The sequence below is a fragment of the Balearica regulorum genome, chromosome 15, assembly GCF_011004875.1.
Source record: "Balearica regulorum gibbericeps isolate bBalReg1 chromosome 15, bBalReg1.pri, whole genome shotgun sequence".
Lineage (NCBI taxonomy): Eukaryota > Metazoa > Chordata > Aves > Gruiformes > Gruidae > Balearica > Balearica regulorum.
Window position 1 is genome coordinate 18,345,738 of NC_046198.1, and position 19,701 is coordinate 18,365,438.

General features: G+C 37.3%; 1 protein-coding gene across 2 annotated transcripts in view; it reads left to right on the forward strand.

The window, feature by feature from the left end:
• SHISA9 (shisa family member 9) overlaps positions 1 to 19,701 on the forward strand; it is a 182,778-nt gene that overhangs the window by 5,922 nt on the left and 157,155 nt on the right. For both annotated transcript variants that reach the window (XM_075767805.1, XM_075767804.1), the window contains one exon: positions 3,994 to 4,121. In XM_075767805.1, the coding sequence (XP_075623920.1) occupies positions 3,994 to 4,121 (128 nt within the window). The remainder of the gene's footprint in view (positions 1 to 3,993; positions 4,122 to 19,701) is intronic.

Below are 19,701 nucleotides of genomic sequence, written 5' to 3' on the forward strand. Positions count from 1 at the left end.
TTCTTGTTAGATCAGTGCTTTTCAGTAAAACACTCTTACTGTTGGCATGGAACTGTAAATCTGGAAGATGAAAACGGAGAGGGGAATACAATATTAACTCTACATGGCATATTTCGCTTTAGACATCGTATGATAATATTTTGTTTGTTTCATTCTCCTCGTTTTTTAATTTGTTACTTGACATTAAAAGGAGATAAATATCCCCTTCAGCTCCAGTGTCCAAGAACTAAGCAGTAATAGAAGTCTCCAAACAGAGTAACTCTTCCTTTACCATCCCACTTTCTAAGAGAAGGAGAGAATAAGATGTTATCAGATATGGCAAAGGGAATGGATGTGGCAGTGTTGTGCCTAAAAGGCAACAGAATCAATCTGCCTCCTTGAAGCAGATCTGGAAGCTCTGTTAGACGTATGAGGGCAGCATGTTCTTGCTGCTTAAGACTACATCAATGGGACTTCCAGACTCCATCAGTTAAAGTGGAGAATTCTCTCCCGAAAATGAGTGGAAGAGGGAAAAGCTTTACTTCTGTTTCATGGAGGAGATTTTTCTGTAAATAAAACCACACCTTTGTCTTCTTCCCTAATCCTTGTGGAGAATGTGCAAACAAACCAAGAGCCGAAAGGACAATATTTACAATCACACTCGTATGCTATAGCTCCCGGTTTTTTGAAGCAGTGCTTCTGGCAGTATGTTAGCAGCCTTCCAAACATTGTGAACCATCTGAGCTCTTCTTTCTTCCTTCACAATGTGCTGAGCTCATGAGTTAAGTCTTTTGTTGATTATTCAAAAGGCATGTACCTGGGGCCAAAAATAGTCTGACTTGCCAAAATCCTGAATCCTATGTGTGAAATTACTTCCCTTATGCGTTTTGACCCAGTTTTGGAGGCAAAATATGACAAGTGACTTTTCACAAAATAACCTGTGTTTCAGCTTCTTCAAGCTTGTACCCATAAGGGAAATGCCTGGCTCCACATGCTTTATAACACATGAAAATAGTATTACATATCCAAAGAGAAAAAACTTATGGCAAGAGAAATGCTGAAGTTTTGTGATACTTGGATAGTTCTGGGCCATGACCTCCAGTGTAGGTAACAGTTCTCCACTTCTGTAATACTGTAATCAATATCAATACACAGGACCTAATGATAGTGCTGCCTGATTAGAAGGTTATCTTGTATTTGGCATTTCCTTAAAAAAATCATTCAATATAGCGAAGCTGTAGATAAAGACCCTCTGTGTATATAAGTTTTCAGTGGGGCCCACCCTAACTATTTCTTCAGATAACAAACAAAATCTGTATGATGCTATTCAGGTGAGACAAATGCATGAAGGTATTGTAACGGTCTGTTGGCCTATGTGCAATTTTTTGAAGCAAACATGTATTCCAGGATTTTTGTCACGTACTGGGGCACAAACCTCCCCTTATCCATTTCATTATATGGGCAAATCCCTAAAAGAACAAAATGCAGGTACAGCATTTCCTTTGTGCTTCAGTGATACAAGCTGCTGCACATTTTTAACTCTCCCTGACATCAGTGGAAGGTGAGGACAAGCTCTTTGTTATAGGAGCTGTTCTGCCCTGAGAAAACTGTACAACTTTGGCTAACACAGTATAAACATAGGTGCTGTGTTATTAAAAATAGAACTTATGGTGAAGCAGTTCCTTTTTTCTTAATATAGTGGGAGTTGGGACAGCTAATTCCTCAAAACCCCTTTGAAAAAAAGCCACTGCTCTCCACCCTAAGTAGAAAACTTAGCTGGCATTTTCAGAGACAGGCACTAGTTAATCTGCCATCATACGGGGTGTTATTTAAAGTCTACAGTGAACAATATTTACCATCAGATTAAGGGCAATGAGGAAAGCATTTCTGAAAACCCACTCTCACAAAGTTGGGAAATACTAATCCGTGTAATACAAGATCTCACCGTTTTATCTCCCACATTGAAGTTAGGAATTTTCATTTGCATTTCTTCCCTTCCCAGAAATGTGTCCAGCTGCCTCTGCAATTAGAATTAATATTGATGCCAATAATTGCTTTTGTATAGATACATATTTGCATAAACTGACTAGATATTAATGGTTTTGGTCCCCACTTAAACTATGTTTTGCAATATAATGCTTTCCTTTCACATCATTTTCTACATACCTTTGTGAGATCTCTTCTATTGAATTTTTATTTTTCTGCTATGTAGGCCAGCTCTGCTATTTGTGCTGTATAAGCATTGCTTCAAAAGGGAGCATTGCTCTGATACCATTAATCATTTGGTTACTGTCTTCTGACCTTTTACAGATTCAACATTCTCTAACATGTTGATCACAACTGTAACTAATATTTTAATAACATAATGCTAGCCATAAACACAATGAAACACCAGTATCCTTCATCTGTGTATCAAAGCAGTGTTCCTGCAATCTGAAAGGAAGATCCAGCTCAGGATTCCTGTCTGTCTGTGACTTAAATGAAACTACTTTTTAATTTTTAAAAGTACAGCGCTTCTTGATCAAGAAATCATCATGTCAGAGAAGTACAGCAGAGGAGCTAGATGGCACTTGCCATGGCTTTCACCAGTGAATGTGCTTATTTTTATTTATTTATTAGTTTATAAAATAGTCTTTCTTGATGCAGTAGCTGGGACATTGTATATAATTTTGCAGAAAAGTAAACTAAACTGGGCACAGTGCCCAGAAAATGCATCCATTCCCTTAAAAAAAAAAAAAAAAAAAAGCTTTTTGTGGCCTAAAAATTAAAACTAGTAAAACAAAAAGGAGGCAAATAATGGTCAACGATGCACTGACCTGAATAGAAAAGACTTGCATCGAGCGCTGGAGACACGGGTAGCACATACCATAGCTTTCCTTTGCCTAAGGCAACAGCTTCTGCAGGTGGGCCATTTCTTTTGTGTGTCACAGTAGTTCAGCCAGTAGCTATATGGCATGTACCTAAGGGCTAATCCTGCTCCTGCAGAAGTCAGTGGTAAAACTCCATAGCCCAGAATCACAGACAGAGTTAGATGTTGTCATGCTGAGAGTTTCAGAGCTTAAAACTTAGTGACTAACTCTGGGTCCACAGGGCTGCTACAGGTGTGTGCACTCATCTGTATGCCGAAGAACGGACTTACGCTCAGCAGGACACTCGACAGTGAAACTAGTCCTTAGAAAATGCACCAGAGCGGGATGAATCTCTCTCACACATAGTTACTGCCTGCAGCTCTGCAGAAAACGTCCACAACCAGCATCAGATTGGGCCTGGCCTAACTTAGGAATCCTTTTGCTTGCTCCCTCTGCTAGCATAAAGCTTTCATCCTGTTTCTGAACTGGCTTCAAAGCAGCAAGGAGTGTTCCTGTGCAAGCTTTGGTCCATCTTAATGACTAGGACACTCAGAAGTTAGAAAAGACATTTCTGATCTCCCCTTCTGGATAGGAAAAGCTTAAATCCCTGATTGTGAACAGTGCTATGCCTACTGGATTTCTACATGAAAATCATGAGACCTTTCGACTTTGGTGACATTTTTGAATGAAAATGGCCAAGAGCAGTGCATTGTGTGCTGCTCTGTGCAAATGCATGTGTGAGAACTGACTTTGACAGGCCCTGCCCGTAATCTAGGTGCGACGATAACTAGTGTGTGAAAGCTATAGACAGGGACTAGGTGCTGAGGTGCTCAGCTTAACCAAGATGGCAATGTTACTCAGCACATGCAATGGCAGAACTCTACGAGTCTCGACAAGCTTAAATTATGTTCCTACAAAGACAAGACAGCTAAAGAACTGAATGTGTTTCTGTGTATTACTGCTAGCACACTGTAAGACAACCTAAAAAGAGCCTTAGGTGCGAAGTCTCACGATGAATCTGATTCCCTGATTTCGCTGTGAATGGAGCTGGTTTCTCCAGCAGACATTTTGATGGACTGCATCTCAAACTAAAAAAACCCTTGGAATATAGTGGTAATGCCTTACATATTTTGCAGGTTCATTCTGGTTTTGTTTGGTTTTTCAGGGCTCTTGCTGATGTTATGCGACCTCAAGGTCCTTGCACAACAGATCATATGGAAAGAGATCTAAACATTGTAGTACACGTGCAACATTATGAAAACATGGAGACGAGACCTCCCCCAAATAATTTACGTAAGTTGCTTTACAACTTTATCGATGTCTGGAATGTTGGCACTAAAATGATCGTTATGAAACAAATATTGCTGGATGTCAAACGAGGATTGACAGTACATGGGTTCTTGCAAATTAGAAATATTCTTTATTTCAGAATGAGAAATGTTTAGGATTTCCTAGTACAAATAGTGCAACACTAAGAGAAAGCCATTTTGAATAGAAAAATTAGTTATATTTATTTTTAATTAGTTGTCTTGGTTGACTAATATTGGTTTTGTATCTTTGTTTCCTTCTACCTGGTGTTTTGCTCAGCTCATCAAGCTATGCCTTGTTCTATGTTTTGTTATACCAAAATGCAAATAGTTAAGCTTTAATAGTTAAGATTTAACAAGATGTTTCATAGGTCTGTAACATTGAATAAGAAAGTGGGTTTATTAGACTGTTATATCATCTCCACTAGTCAAGTAGCTAAATATTTCCTGGAGAGCGTCAAGTTGTATGTGGTTTTCACTTTCTCATTTTTTTTTTCTCTCTAAGGGAAAGGTGAGAAAAAGATGATTATTTTAAGTTTTAAATAATATTTTTATTCAGTATCTGCTATTACGTGTTTATGTGATTGAAGGCAAGGAAAAAGTGCACCTTGGAACTCCAGGGGAAATATGGTGACAATTTAAGTGGTTCTGAGGTCCTAGGCAACTTATTTCTGAGTCTTGTATTAGACCACAGTACCAATCATTCTCATGCTCAGACACATTTTCCTTTTGTGATGAACAGTTCCACCGCAATTTTAATTTGGATATATAGTTATGTATTTATAGTCATCCATCTCTTAAATATATATGCATATATAAATGTATATATGCATACAAATTACAAATAATATATTTAAAAATTCAAGTTCAATATATTTATAAAAGAAAAGGGTATCATTCAGGAAGGTTTAGAGTGTTAGGCAGTGGATGGCTTTATTCTGTGCTGTAGATCAACGTAGATGTGCATTTTACTGCAAATATACTTTTACTGCATTGGCGTTTGGATTTTGAGTATTTAAAGTATATGCACTAGTCTTTTCCTTATCTTTCTATAACTATAGAAAGCAGAAAATTTGCTTATATTTGGACAAAGAATGAGTTTTATTTGGACTGCAGCGTGCAGTTATTGTGAGATTTTACTGCTTTCTTTTGGGTGTAAAAACAATGGGAGAAAGAGCAGATTCTTATGCTGCATGCACTCCTGATACTTGTTTGTGGTAGAGGCTGACTGTGATTTCTTACGTGCATGGTTACAGAGTAATAGGAGAGAATTAAAGCTGTGACCTCGAATAAAGATACCACATATAGTGAAGTGTGACACCTAATCTGTCTGCACTGCTCTCCAGCAAAGTACTTCCACCTGGGCCTGTGCAGTTCTACACTGTAGAGGGGGAAGTACATACACGCTGCAGCATCACATCCCTAATTGTACAAAACCAGACCGCTTCTGGAGGGGAACTCATGCTTCTCTCTCAATCAAAGGTGCTCTGTCCCCCTGGAGCTGAGGTGGTGACCTTCTGGAGGTTTAAGGAGGATGGGAATATGCACTACATCTCTCTTTGCTCTGTGTATTAGCTCTTTGCTGATCTCTGATCCTTCCTGTGACCGTGTCTCAAGAAGAAAGATGCCAAATGGTAATGAAGTTAGGGTACAATTCTTATTTTCTCTCATATGTGAAATGTTTATTCAGAATCCCAGTCAATGAGGGAGTCTGGAAGTAAAGAGATTCTTACTGCATTGATTGTTTCTAGATTTTTGTTGTCATCACACTGAGATATTTTGCATAAAACTCTTTGTATACTACAATATATGACATAACACAGCAGGTCTTTAAATTCATTGTTTCTTGGATTTGAATTCAGATTTAAGCCTTGCTTCTATCATCTTGCATATAAATGCAACTCAGAGCGACGTAGTTACTGCATCAAGGAAAAAAAAATGAAGACACATTTAGCGGTACCTTAGGATCTTGGCTTGTGATGACCCCAGACATCCATACCACCTCTGTCTCAGAATTTGGCCCTGTGGCACAGACGGAAGAATTACATTTGAAACAGCTCTTGCACCACTGCAATTTACAACACAGAAGCACTACTGCTACTTTGGAGCTATCTTAATCCCTTGGGTAATGAACAGGGCAGTCCCAAGACTGCTTCGCATGCAGCTCAGGCATTCCTGCCACAGATGGAAACCTCAGAAGCAAGCAGCTACGATGGTAACTGTTTCAGTCTTTAATCAATTTTATGGAATAAGTCAATCATTTTAGATTGTTCAATGCAGACCTTCAAGTGGTGAAATTACTCAAGGCATTCTATAACTGGTATTACATACATTTACTTCATAGCAAGTAGATCATTATTCTGTATTTGTTGCCATTATATTCCCTCATAAACTCATCTAAAACATGACTAAATGACCTACTAGAATTAGCCAGAAGATGACAAATGATTAAAGTCTGTTGAAAGCATGTGCATTTATGGTGCAGAAAAAATCTTTATAAAGAAAAATTATGAAGACAAATTTTCCAAGTCCAGTATCTTAGCGATTTGAAATTTTATAGTGGAGTTCTGAAACATAACAAGAGTGGATATTATTTGCAGAAACTTTGGCAGTGCAGCATTACCTACTACTAGTGCTGGAAAAGTGACAGAGGTTTTGGGTATTTTTACAAGCAAAGAAACCAGAGTGAATTACAGCTCTTGTAGAAATTCTTTACTTATACAGAGAATATGAAATAGTACAAATTATAGCATCAGACACTTTGATATGTATTTTTTAATTTTTCTTTTCTAAGTTACCACTTTCTATCTACTAGCCATCTCAAAATGAGACTTAAAACTTCGAGACTGATGTACTTTTCACATTGGGCCACAGATGTGAAGAGAGCAGGAGGAATTCCTTAGGAATTATGTACCCCTTCCATACTGTGTCTTTCAGAATACTGAAGACAAACTATCGAAGGGCAGACATTATTAAAAATGTTCTAATTTGAATGTTCAGTTGCTCTTTCTGCCCTCTTGAAAACATATTACTGATGTTGCCAACCCACTCTGAAAGTGTTTTATGAAGGGAAGCTCTGTCAAAAGGACAAACTTTGCATGATGTCTGGCACTGAAAATGAGTGTGGTTTTGTTTCTGGACTGTTTGTTAACAAAGATTTTCTAAGTTGACCACAGTTAGCACAGCTATTTGCCAAAACTAGCAGTCGAATGGAAGGCCAGAAGTAGAGATATCTTTTCAGTATCTTGCAGTTTACTCAGTTTCTTGTCCCTTCTTTTCTGATACTCAGAAAAGAACAGACATTTTTGAGGTTCTAGAAAAACGCAGGTTTTTTTTCCTTGCCCATGTGAATCCAGACAATCTAGATGCTTTTTAGTAAAAGCTATTTTGTCCTTAGCGGTTGTTAGTCATCATAATTTTCTTCCAGTACTGTGCTTTACTCAGGATTACGTTTCCGTTATTTCCCTTCATTCATACACATTAGAACGTAACAAGCAGCAGACATCTACCAAGAATCATAACATTCAAGTTTTCTAACATGAAATGTTAAATAAAATAAAATGAAAAAAAAGAGGACATTTAAAAGTTATGTTAAAACTGTAAACTGAAAAGCAAACCTTCCTGCAGAATTTGAGTTGTTTTGGTCATCTCTGACTTTCATGAATCTCAAGAAATCAGCAGTGTTTAAGATTTTCTTTTTTCTTCTTTTTTTTTTTTTTTCTTTGTACTTGTCGTGTTAGAAGCAAGCAATTTATTGAACTTGTTGGGATTATAACACTGGTGCAGTGGGAGTTAGGAGGCTTTGTAGCTACATCCTCATTTCTGAAACGTGATTACTGCTGTTATTTCTAATTCATAATCTATGATAGCAGACTGAAACAAATACTTCAGTTAGTGCAATCCACAGTCACTTTTTCCTAACGATCAGTAAAAGCTCCGTTATTCTCTCCTCAGTAATAACTAGCCTTGCACTAGCATATTTAAAGCGTTTATGCAGACTCCCAAGATAAAGGTGACTTTAAAGGGAAGCCAATTCTATATTATGGAGGTTTTAAGATGAAAAATGTAGCCTTTAGTTAGCTTGACATGTATGGATTATTTCTTCATTTTGAATTTAACATTAAATAAAAAAAGAAGTGAATTGTAAACACACTACTCAAAGGAGGAAGTGTTGCACTGTATCAAATGGCCAATTTTAATACTGGCCAAGGATTTGCAGCACATGATTAAAATGACTTTTTCTCTTCTTAAATATATGCGAGGGAATAATGGCTTTGCTGCTGCATTTGATTGTCAGTTGTCCTGGATACTTACTGACTACAAATGCTAATGCTGCAAACAAAGCTAAGACATTTCTATAACTGGTGCCTTATGATAAATTAACTTTTGCTATTTCTTTGTTTCTGTGTTGAGACAGTAAGCATTTAAATAGGAGGGTATTTTTTAAGTTCTCGCATATTAGAATAAGTATTCTGTATTGAGTATTCCTATGCTTTCCCCCATTTCTGTAAACAGAAGCTCAGCCTCTGTTTTCCAGTGAGATAAACTGTCACTAGTTTGACACTGTGAAAATATAGTTGGAATTTGCAAGAGTTTTTTGCAGTCTTTTTCATCCCTAGTGAATATGCTTTTTGCTCTTGTTGAATACAGTGGTCTTTGGCAAACTAATTATTTTTATGTTTAACATACATAAACATGTTTATATCAGATGATTCATTGGATCACGTTGTATAAATATAACTTCTACTGTTGCTCGTTGGAAGTAAGCATACAGGCATATAAGAAACGTTAGTAAAGAGAACTACTGTTCTTTGAAATGCAAAGCTCTTGAAATACATAAAACACGGTAACTAATTTACTTACACAGTAACCGTTGGACAATGGACTGCATAATATTGAAGAAGCAGTCGTTGAGAATATGCAGGTATTACTGTCACAGTATGCTGCTGCTGACGGGGGCCCTGAAACTCTACCAAAATCCTTGTTCAGACAGAGGGCTGCAAAATCCAGAGGACTGAGCAAACAACTGTACGTTTGGCCTCATTGGTATCTAGGCTGTTTGATTACAGTAAAATGCTTCTTTTAGGCCTGGTTCATCCATGGGTCTAACCCAGAGGAACTGGACTATGTTCTTCATGAACTTTAATTGGCTGTTGACCTCTTCACTTAGACGGACAAAGTACAGTCAGAAAAGCTGAGCTGTATAGACAGGACTCCAGCCATGTTTTATGAGTGAAAGGATGGACAACACTAATAAGTTTTCAGCCAAGAAAAAGATAGTTTTAGCACAGTGACAGAAGAAGAAGTGAAGCAGTACTGCTGATGGAGTGCTCCGAGACGGAGACAAATGGGGAAGAATAGAATGGCTTGCCTAATTGGAGGACGTACTTAGTTTGCAAGAAACTACAGTGCTATGACAGAGGGAAAGGAATGCAGTCAGTATTGGGAATTTGTTTACTTTTAAAGCCTTTGTCTTCACTGCCAGTGTGCAAAAACTCATTTTTACTGGGGTTTCTATCATCTGTCCAGGAAGCACCTTAACACTATTCCAAAAAATCTGATAATTTACATTAAATTCCTGAATTAAAAGCTAGTAGACTTAAGTTAACCCTGGGAGAGGGCTACTTATTACATTTTGATTGTAACAGACAACAAGGAGGACAAATTCCACATTTAAATTATATGCTTTACAAAACTAATCATCCAAGAAAAACCCCACACTACCACCACCAGCCATGTCAAAAGAAATACTGTGTTTATTAAATATAGTTTCTGTTTGAGGTTAAAAGCTGCAAGCTGCTTTGTCACAGCTATCTTGAGACCACTTTTTAAACCACTTCAAATTAATTTCTCGATACTAACTTCAACTGAAATTACACTACCAGTAGAACTTCAAAGTATTAGCAAATTGGTGATAGAATTTTTGTTAATATAATTACAGCTATAGCAATGCATTCCAGAGCTCCAAAGCTTACATGCTGGAAACAAAATTTCCCATTTAAACTTAGAATCTGAAGATGCATTTCTCTTGCAACTCAGTCAGTCACTCTAAGACAGTAACATTTAATCAGTTCTGAATGTGTGTTTAGCCTCACAATCATTAATATAAAAAACGTTTCTACTTTACATTCAGATTTTAATTCAGATGCATGATGCTGATTTATGAGAAGATGCTATGAAACTTCTTGAAACACCAATGAGTATTTTCAAGGAAGTTAATTACAACCTGAGAATGACAGCTTCTGAGTTTGTTTAGGAAAGACAAAAAAAACCACAAATGAAATATCTCATTTGTCATGGACTGTTGTACATTTAATCAATTAATTTTTTTTAGAAAACAGGATGATTTAAAAATGTTAATACATATCATACACAATAGGTTTTAATTTATGACTATACCAGACTTCACCAAGCGTAATATGTCAGAACTCTAGCAAATCTCCTACCTTACAATTAATTCCATGCCTTTGGAACTAACCTGTTGGCTTAATCTGGCAAATGAAAAAAAAAAAAAGCTAAAGCAAATAGTTACCACAAAATTTTGCATGAACAAGGACTGAGGGGTTGCATCCTGGGTCTACAATCAAGTAAAACCGTGAACTTAACATCACTACCTATGTTTAGTGGGTCTCCTCTTTATTCCAAAATATTTCTTGTTAGATTTGATGTTATTGGAAACTCAATGAGAATGTTATGCATCCTACCTGCAATTTTAGTCAGTGGGATATGTTTTGAACCATATTGGGTAGGTCTTCATAAGCTCTGCTCCGTAGAACCATTTCCATTAGGACTGAACAACGAAGTTTTCGCTGTATCTTTCCTCATTTATTGTACAATAAGAACAATTAGATTAGATTACTGCCTTGCATCCTATCATTTCCTTCTAGTCAGCTTTAATTCATATAAATTTGACATATCTTAATAAAAATATTCATCAATCTAAAGTGTATTTGGGAGAAATACAGTTAATCACTGACATTATCCTTTAACAGCAATAATTAACATTATGGTAATAAAAATTACTTAGAATATATTTTTACACTGTATAATGTAGTTTAAAAGGCTGAATGGTTATTTAATAAAATAAAAATTATTGTCATGACAGAAGAGAGCATTGCTGTACTAGACTATGATATAGGCAGCTTTGAGTCACACAACAGCAGACTTGAAAAGCACATAGGAAGGATGGGACTCATTTTGCTGTCATTGGGGTGCAGATTAAAGTACTTTGAAATGTTGCCCAGTAGTACAGCGATGTATTTACCATCTACAAGATGAAAAGTCCAGTATCTAAACATGGGTTGGCTTTGGAAAACAGTTATGTGTTTCCCTTGTGATTCCACTTTTACTTCCGTACAATCAGCATAATTATTTAATAAGGGTTTAGTTCCACAGGTGTCTGTTATTAGGTGTGACATGTCCTGTCATCAAATACTCCCCTGAAAACAAAGGCAATGCTTAGAAGAATAAGCATCCTCTACTGTTTTGACACTTTGCAATCTAAGTTTTACTTATTAAATTTTACTAATGATCTGCTATTCCTATTGGTACAACTCAACTTAATATCTAAAACTGTATTTTGTTTTTAGACAAGCACACTGAATAGTAGTGTTCTCAATGTTGAATAACTTCCAGTGCGAAATATTCCCACTATTAGCCACAGCAAGATCAATCATCAATGCTTCATGCCTGTTGCAATCTTTCATGTCACTGGGATTCCCGATGTCAAGAACTGGTATAGGAAACAACGCCAAACTAATAGGAATCATGTTTTGAAAAAAAACCAAACCCAACAACACAACCTTTTTGTGATTGTATTCTGCCAGATGTTAGCTCCTTAAAATGAAGAGGATAGAGACTGAGATACCTTTTTTTTCTTTACTATAGCATGAGTCACCTCATTGAAAGGCAAACAAGTACCACCTTTGGCTTTCACTGTTGGCTTGCCAATACCATCACTCAGACAAACTATACTTGCCTTTTCCATGCCAAAACAGTATCATTTTTAACTGTTGACTTACAGCTTAATCATCTCTCTAAATCCATTAGCTCCCACCCTCATATTTTGTCTCAAAAATCATAGATTTGTAACACAAATGTTAAAAACATAAATTCATTAATACATCAGTTTCTGTCCATGCATTCAGGTGCAAGCATTACCTACTGCAAACTGATATATCCACAGCTAAAGATATAAATTTTTATCTGGCTGTGTGAAACTTTGATACCATTTTTTAGATGTTAAAATGCTCTTATTAGAAATTTAACATTCTGCAAAATTGCTTCCCTCTTCATTTTTTAATCAGTCATACCGATTTTGCCAAGCAGAAGCAGTACAGTGGTTACAAAATAAAGCAGAAGAGGTTGGCTGCATACATTAAAAAGCTTATGAATACACATCCCTGTATTACGAGGCAATTGTGATATGCTATTCAGTGAGAGATATTTTCATGATTTTCAATCTACAGTTTCAATCATAAATGATTTTCAGTACCTTTGTTCTATGTTCTCCACTTTACATCATAACTTTCCTTGAAATGTACACATTGGCTCTGACTCCAGTTTTATTACCATAAGATAAAGTCAAGAAGGGAACTGAGTGTGTTTAATATTTATGAAATAACTTTGTTGTTGATTTTTATAATAGAAAAATTAGTTGAAAAAAGCTCTGGAACCATGATACAAAACTACGTTGATGATCATGGATGTTAATGTTTTCTTAGGTATACTAATAAATTTAATCTTTAATTTTTAGTTACCACATTTAAATAGCTTTTAAGCACCCTTCAGTAACATATTTTTGGGTTTTAATGCATATTTTTAAGAAAAATGTCCATGCACTCAAGCTCAAGGCTATAACTATACTTCTGAATTTATAATGAATTTGTAACATAATCCAGAATGATCCAATGGTCTTTTACCATCCCCTCCTTACCAATTAAAGGAAAAACACATTTGATAAATAGTTATTTATACACACACATGAGCATACACAAAAGAGAATGTGCATGCCAAAATTTGGACACTATTCGACTTAGCAATTTGTTTAGCTAGAAGTGTCCATAATAAACTACGTGTTTCAAGCACAGATCTGTTTTTTTTACCCTGAGAAGTTTGTTCTCACTGTGTCCGTTCTCCTTTTACACTCTACAGCACTAGCCAGAAAAAAAACCCCCAGCTTTTCCCATGTAGACAGTTGCTCTTCCAGGGCTAATATGATTATTCCTTATCACTTTTGAGCTGCTTTATTGTTTTCTCTTAACATATTCTGCATGCACACTAAACCTTGTGCTTCCTATTGCTGCTGCCTTTGCTGCTGCCTGTAACAAGCTGGTCCTCCGTGACTACACATGCTGTTTGATGATGCTAGTTTTTGTGGTTATGGAAAGTCTGTGGTCAGCCATTCTGGACAACATATGAAAGAGTACCACAATATAGAAAAGTATGGCAAATGTCTGCTAGCATTTCACCTTATCAGTGTGGCACTGAAGATTAACTACTTTCAGCCATAAATTACAAAACGGTAGTGGGTGCGATTCAGAGGTGGGCAGCCTGTGAGCCTTGCAACTGAAGTGGGATTCTGGCAGTGCTTACCAGAGTGGCTAGTGTAAGCCAATTAGATGAAATGCTGATTGGTCAAAAGTCAGAGTAAAGCATTCACTGTCTTTACTGGCTCAAGGATTTTACCCAGGGGCCTGACAACTCACTTAGGACCTCATATATATCTTATTGAGGGGAATTATGATTTTGTTGTTAATCTTGAATAAGGAGAGAGATAAAGGGATATGTAGAAAGTTTATCTTACAGCTTCGCAAAAAAACATTGTACAGCTTAAAGAATTCAGTGCTGGAGAAGGAAAAATGTATGTTCATTGCCAAGAGTAATAAAAACAAGTTGGGGAAGTGCAGTGAAAATTACCAAATAATTTACCAAATTCAGCCGTCCTGAGAAGTGTTTTCAGAAGCCAGGAGGCTAGAAGTAGCTTCCAGCTAGATGTACTTTCCATTTTTGTTCTGATTTCAGGGAAGTTTGGGAGTCTGCACATGAGGAAAATGTCCGTGCCCTTGGCACACAGCAGAAAGGGAACCTTTCGTGCTCTTCTTCCACGCTCCTCCCTTTGGCAGCAGAGCTGCTGAGGCTGAACAAGGGTTGTCACCCCCCATTTTGCAGGACAGCCCTCTTGGAGGGCTTGTGCGGGTACTGCATTCTCAACCACTGTACCCTGGCACAAAATAGAATTGCAGGTGGCAGCTTTCACTTACATAAATGGTCTAAAATTTCTCTGGAACCTTACGTGAGTAGAGAACTGAGCAGAGTGGAGATTTGTTTCACTGAGGCCCTTCCAAGTATGGAGGGAACCAAGTCAGCACATTTGCAAGGGGGTAGTTGGCCAAGAGCAGGCTAACTGGTGCGTTTGGCCTATGTAAAACAACGCTTACATCATTCAGAAGAAAATTAATAGATGAATTCTTGAGCATCCCTGTGTCAAAAAGAAGGAGGCCTACCAACAGTATTTTGTAAACAGCTTCCAGAAAGGAAAAGTAGTCCTTTCAGCATCATTCTCATCCAGGAGTTAAACTAAGGAAGCAGATGGTGATTTATATGTTTTTGCTCTTTCTTTTATACATCTGAAGGCCTGAAGGAGGTGCTGTGCAACACGCTCTCAGCAGTTCCTGCTGGGGGCTGGGCTAAGAATCAGGAATGTGATGTTTTTCATAAAAGCTTTGCTCTACCTCATCAAATGGCTAACTCTAGTTTAAAGACTATATCTTGCATTTATAATAATTGATTAAACTATTTCTCATTTTTTCCAAAGCTGGAAGGTTAGACGACTACATTTCTCCTGTAGCAATCCAGATTCTTGTTAAAGTTTCAAGTTAATTTCTGAAACAGCCAGCAGTACTGTGACGAAATCTTCCTTATCCTTCGTCAAAACCAAACCTGACCACCATTTTGATTAGAACAATTTCAAGTTTCTAGTCATAGCTCTGTAGTTAAATTGTCATTAAATGCTTTACTTCTTAGTTAAATGAAGTCCTATAAGGATTTTTAAAGCAAAATAATTTACATTGATGATTGATTACTTCTTTCCCATCATTTTAACACTTTATTTTTCTTTGGTTCTTGCTTTTCTTCCTTGCTTAAGGACCTCCACTTAAGAAAAGAGATGTGTGAAAAGGAATAGTTTCTCTCAGAAATAATTGGCCCCAGCACAGATCTTCAAGAAACCACAGAAAATCAGAAAAAAACCCATGCACTCTGTGGGATAAGACATTTGCAGAAGGTTTTTATTTTTAGAAGGTTTTTATTCTTAGATGTTACTATTCCTTGACCATGCAAAGGTGTGATTGTGATGACAGGTCAGAAGCTAAGCCCAGATACAAATGTTTGTAGTGAAAGCAGTAACAATTACCAGAAACTTCTGAATCTTGAAGGATATTAAAAGTAAAATTATTTATGCTTCTTTGAAGATGTCCATGAGGATAAGTATATAAAATACAATGTATATTATTTGGGTAGCTCTTTCTCTGACTTGTTCATTATATTAATAATTTAGTGCATCCATCTAAGAGTGAACTAACTCACCAATTCTTTGTCTGACTGTGATCCTACACCTCTTATAGAGAGGTCTAAATAACTATATACCAATAGATTAGGCCTATTTCCTCTCAGACTAAGCAAATTACAATAGAGAAAAAAACAGCAGTGCTGCAGGATTCTTTTCAAGCACATACAAATGACGCACTTTATAGTATGATGATCTTGCATTGTCATAATCTAGCATTTTAGATCCATTAACATTTACTTGTGAAAATTTGGTTTGAAATATTTATTTGCATGCTACACTGTATTTCCTAGGTGACACCATTTCCACCATTTCTACAAATATAGAGACGTAGATGAAGATGCCTCTGGAACCAGAGACACAGAGCTAGAGTTATGCTGCAAACTGCAAACCACCTGTCTGCTCTATGCATAGGAGAGGATTTTCAGATTTTGTAGGCATCAAAATCACCCAGACATTTTTAGAAAGGAAGACAAGTGGTCCATGAAAATCTGGTCTCTGTAGCTTACTGCTTGACTCTGCTGAAGTTGTCCACTGGAGTAACACCAGTGCTCCCCTTTCCTCTTTACCACCTCTTGTGTCTCTTCATCAGGAAGAGGAAGGATTGTGCCTCTCCACTCCAACCTACTGGCATCTCAGTAACCCATAGGCAGTTCCTCAGGTTCCTCTCATATTTCTTGATTTTGTCTGGACAAAGAAGAATATTCTCTGGCTTTTTCAGAGTTATCCATTCTGGTATTCATAAGCTGACTGATCAGCCAACAGAACAAAGCAAGCAAACCACTATAGAGTTTGTACGTCAGCCTTTTGTCTCCGTTCAGCCATTTGTTTTTCTAACAGTTGTAGAAACATCTCATCATTGAGATCTCAAGAACACCAGAAAGGGCAAATGGGTTACAAGTTACTAGAGGGAGTAACAGATAGCTAGACAAAAAAAAATTGTATTAGCCTTGTTCTCTTTTAAGAACAATAAATTGAGAGTTATTTACTGAGTGCAGTAAAATGCTACAGGGCATTGTAAGCATGAAATTTGGATCCATAAATCAAATAAGTATTGAGATGCTGCTCTGAGAGTCTATAATCATCAAATAGGGAGATGTAGTCATCAAAGGTTGGGGATGCTAGGAGAACAAGAAAAGAAGGATGGAATAATCTATGGCACATCCCTTTCTCCATGGATCAAAGAAGTTATGTATCAGGATGATGCCTGGTTTATAGTGTCTAAATTGGTTGTATAGGAAAGTCTGAAGGGAGTGGGGATATCTCAGAAGATCAGATCATAGAGGAAAATACAAGCTCAAAACTTGGCAGATGATTTATTAATTGCTAATTATTCTTATTTCTACTTTACATGATATTAAGTGTATGCTAGAAGCTTCCAAGTGGAAAATCCACACAATAGTTAATGCAGTTCAAAAGCAGCATCAATCCTCCGTTATGGCTTGCAGCACTCGAGAAAGAAGATATGGCACAGCTGCAAGGATGGAAAGTCACTGGTGTTAAGCAATCTGAGGCTAACTAGCAGATTACAAAGGGAGAAGTCCTAAGTCCGTATTTCCCTGTGTGAAATCTATGTACGTAGAAGTGGATTTGCTTTCCCTGTGTACCTGTAGCCTATGCAGAGTTTGAGATCAGTGTGCCCTGGAAGTTGGTGAGCATGAGCTAGTAACTTTAAGAATGCTCTTCTCATATAGTGACTGACAAGTCTTTTCAGCTTTGAGGGAATTAACAGAAGAGGAATAATTTTATCTTAATTATCATCCCAGTAAATTAAAACTAGAACATATGCATGTCATAGTCCAACATCACAGGCATGACTGAATCATGTCATGATCAATAATCTATCATCTGAAGAATCCTTTTGAAATATTCTCATAGTATCTTGCAGCCACAAATTTCACTAGATTTGACCCGAGTGATATAATTGCAAGTGGTATGCAGACCGCTTGCTGTCTTGTGGATTTGGTATCAGTGATGGCTCCTAACTCTGTCATTCTCACCAGCTTTCCTGTGATTGAGACATGGAGCGCTTTTCTATATCGTACACAGGACTAAACCAGGCACACGCTTCCTCTTGCATTGAAACAGTTCCTGACACCCCCTCGATGTGACAAACAGTGAGGCCCTACAGCTGGATCCATGTCCGTGTAAAGCAAACCTCAGCTTTTTTCAGTTTGACTGCATGCAAGCTGAGTGCCTCTGAGCATCAGATTATCTTTGTGCTTCATATTGTAGAAAGGCGTTGCAGAAGCCAGTGCAGAGCTGGCTGTGGTCCAGCAATACAACATTATCATATTTATGGTTAGATACCTACGACTGGATAGTGTAGATTGCTGCTGCCACAGCTGTCTGAAGTTGTATCCACTGCTATCACTACCAGTCAGAGCGAACTAGATCTGGCAAACTGCAGTATACGGTATCAGCAAGCCTGGCAGATCCAATTCATGAGTGAGGATCAGCATAGCCTTAACATAAAGAAATGCCAGATGAAAAGGTAACTTGCTCAGAGCGGATGTATTGAACGTATAGGATGAGAGAAGCTGTCACAGGAAGATGACAATGAAGAGCCTCACTTCACAAGGAAGATGTCAGGAAGCACACAGTGAGAGTGGGTTCAATTTAAAATGCCCCAGAGATTCTTTTTTCAAAAAGGATTCAGAATTTCAAAATTAGGTAGAGCATAACGTCTGGAGCTGCCTACATAGCTCACTGAACTTTCAGAACAGAGAGCTGTGTCTGCAGAACAGTTGTTACCCCCATGGGCAAATTTACCTGAACCGACCATTTGGCACTGTATCAACTCCTTTGGTGGATGTTTGGATGATAACCGTGTTATATTTTCACTTTTAAGCCACAGATAAACAATATCAGAAAGAGAGTAGGCAAAAAAATGAGCCTGAAAACGAAACTCATTTTACAACAACAACAACAACAACTTCATGATTTACCTAGCTGTGACTCAAAAGCAGGCCAGGCAAGTCTCATTCTCCGCGCCCGAGGAGTATCTGGTGGATGATACCATTGTTTCAGCTCAGTCTCTCTCTCTCACCCCATCTCTTCCTCACCCATCAAAGCTTTTCTTGTCTTCGTGTTTGGGATTCTGCTTTTCTGTGCCTGACAGTTCTAATGAAGATATGCCACAGCTAGTGACAAGGCAAGTATTCTAGAAAAATTCTGCCAGAAGAGATGAAATGAAATAGCTGATACCTGACATTGGTTTGTGGAAGTGATCACCAATATGTAAATTTATGTCATGCTCTGTAACTTACAGAAAAAACCATATTTGTTTAAAGGTCATCATTAATAAAAAAAAAATCAATGAAAACACTTATAAACACATGGAAGAAAATAACTCACTTAAAACATTGCAGCCTAAGGATCCATAAAGGTGATACAGGAAAAGACATCATACGTTTGTCTCCGTTTCAACACCAACTCTAGCTAAAAGTGTTACGGATTTTTAAAAGCTTGAAGTTGTGCTACTTGGCTTAGAATAACAAATGAGAGGCTTTTAAACAAATAATTGTGTTTTCTTACATACTTTAACTTTCTTATCACCTCAAGATACCGCTACTCTGTATTTCTACGATGGAATATGACATTCCTTTTCACATCAAATTTCTGAATTTAGGCCACTTATGTACAAAGCATGTGTAAGCTGCCACAGTATACATAGCAACATACATTGATATATATAGCCCCCATGTGAGCTATGTCGGATGTAACACGTGTAGCACATAATATTCTCAGTGCACCAGTAACATTGGATCAAAAGGGTAAATGGAGAGTAACAGAATGCATTTTTCCTCAGCTGTGTAAGCAATCCTCATTTTGCTATCACCTCACCTTTAAGTATTAGTGGCGGAAGAACCTGTTTTTTATTAATACACCTTTATATGAATATATAAACAAAAAATGCCTCCTGAAAGATGCATTTTGTAATATTATCCGTAGTTGCTATTACAAGATGCCCTGAACTAACTCGTTTGACATTCTGAAG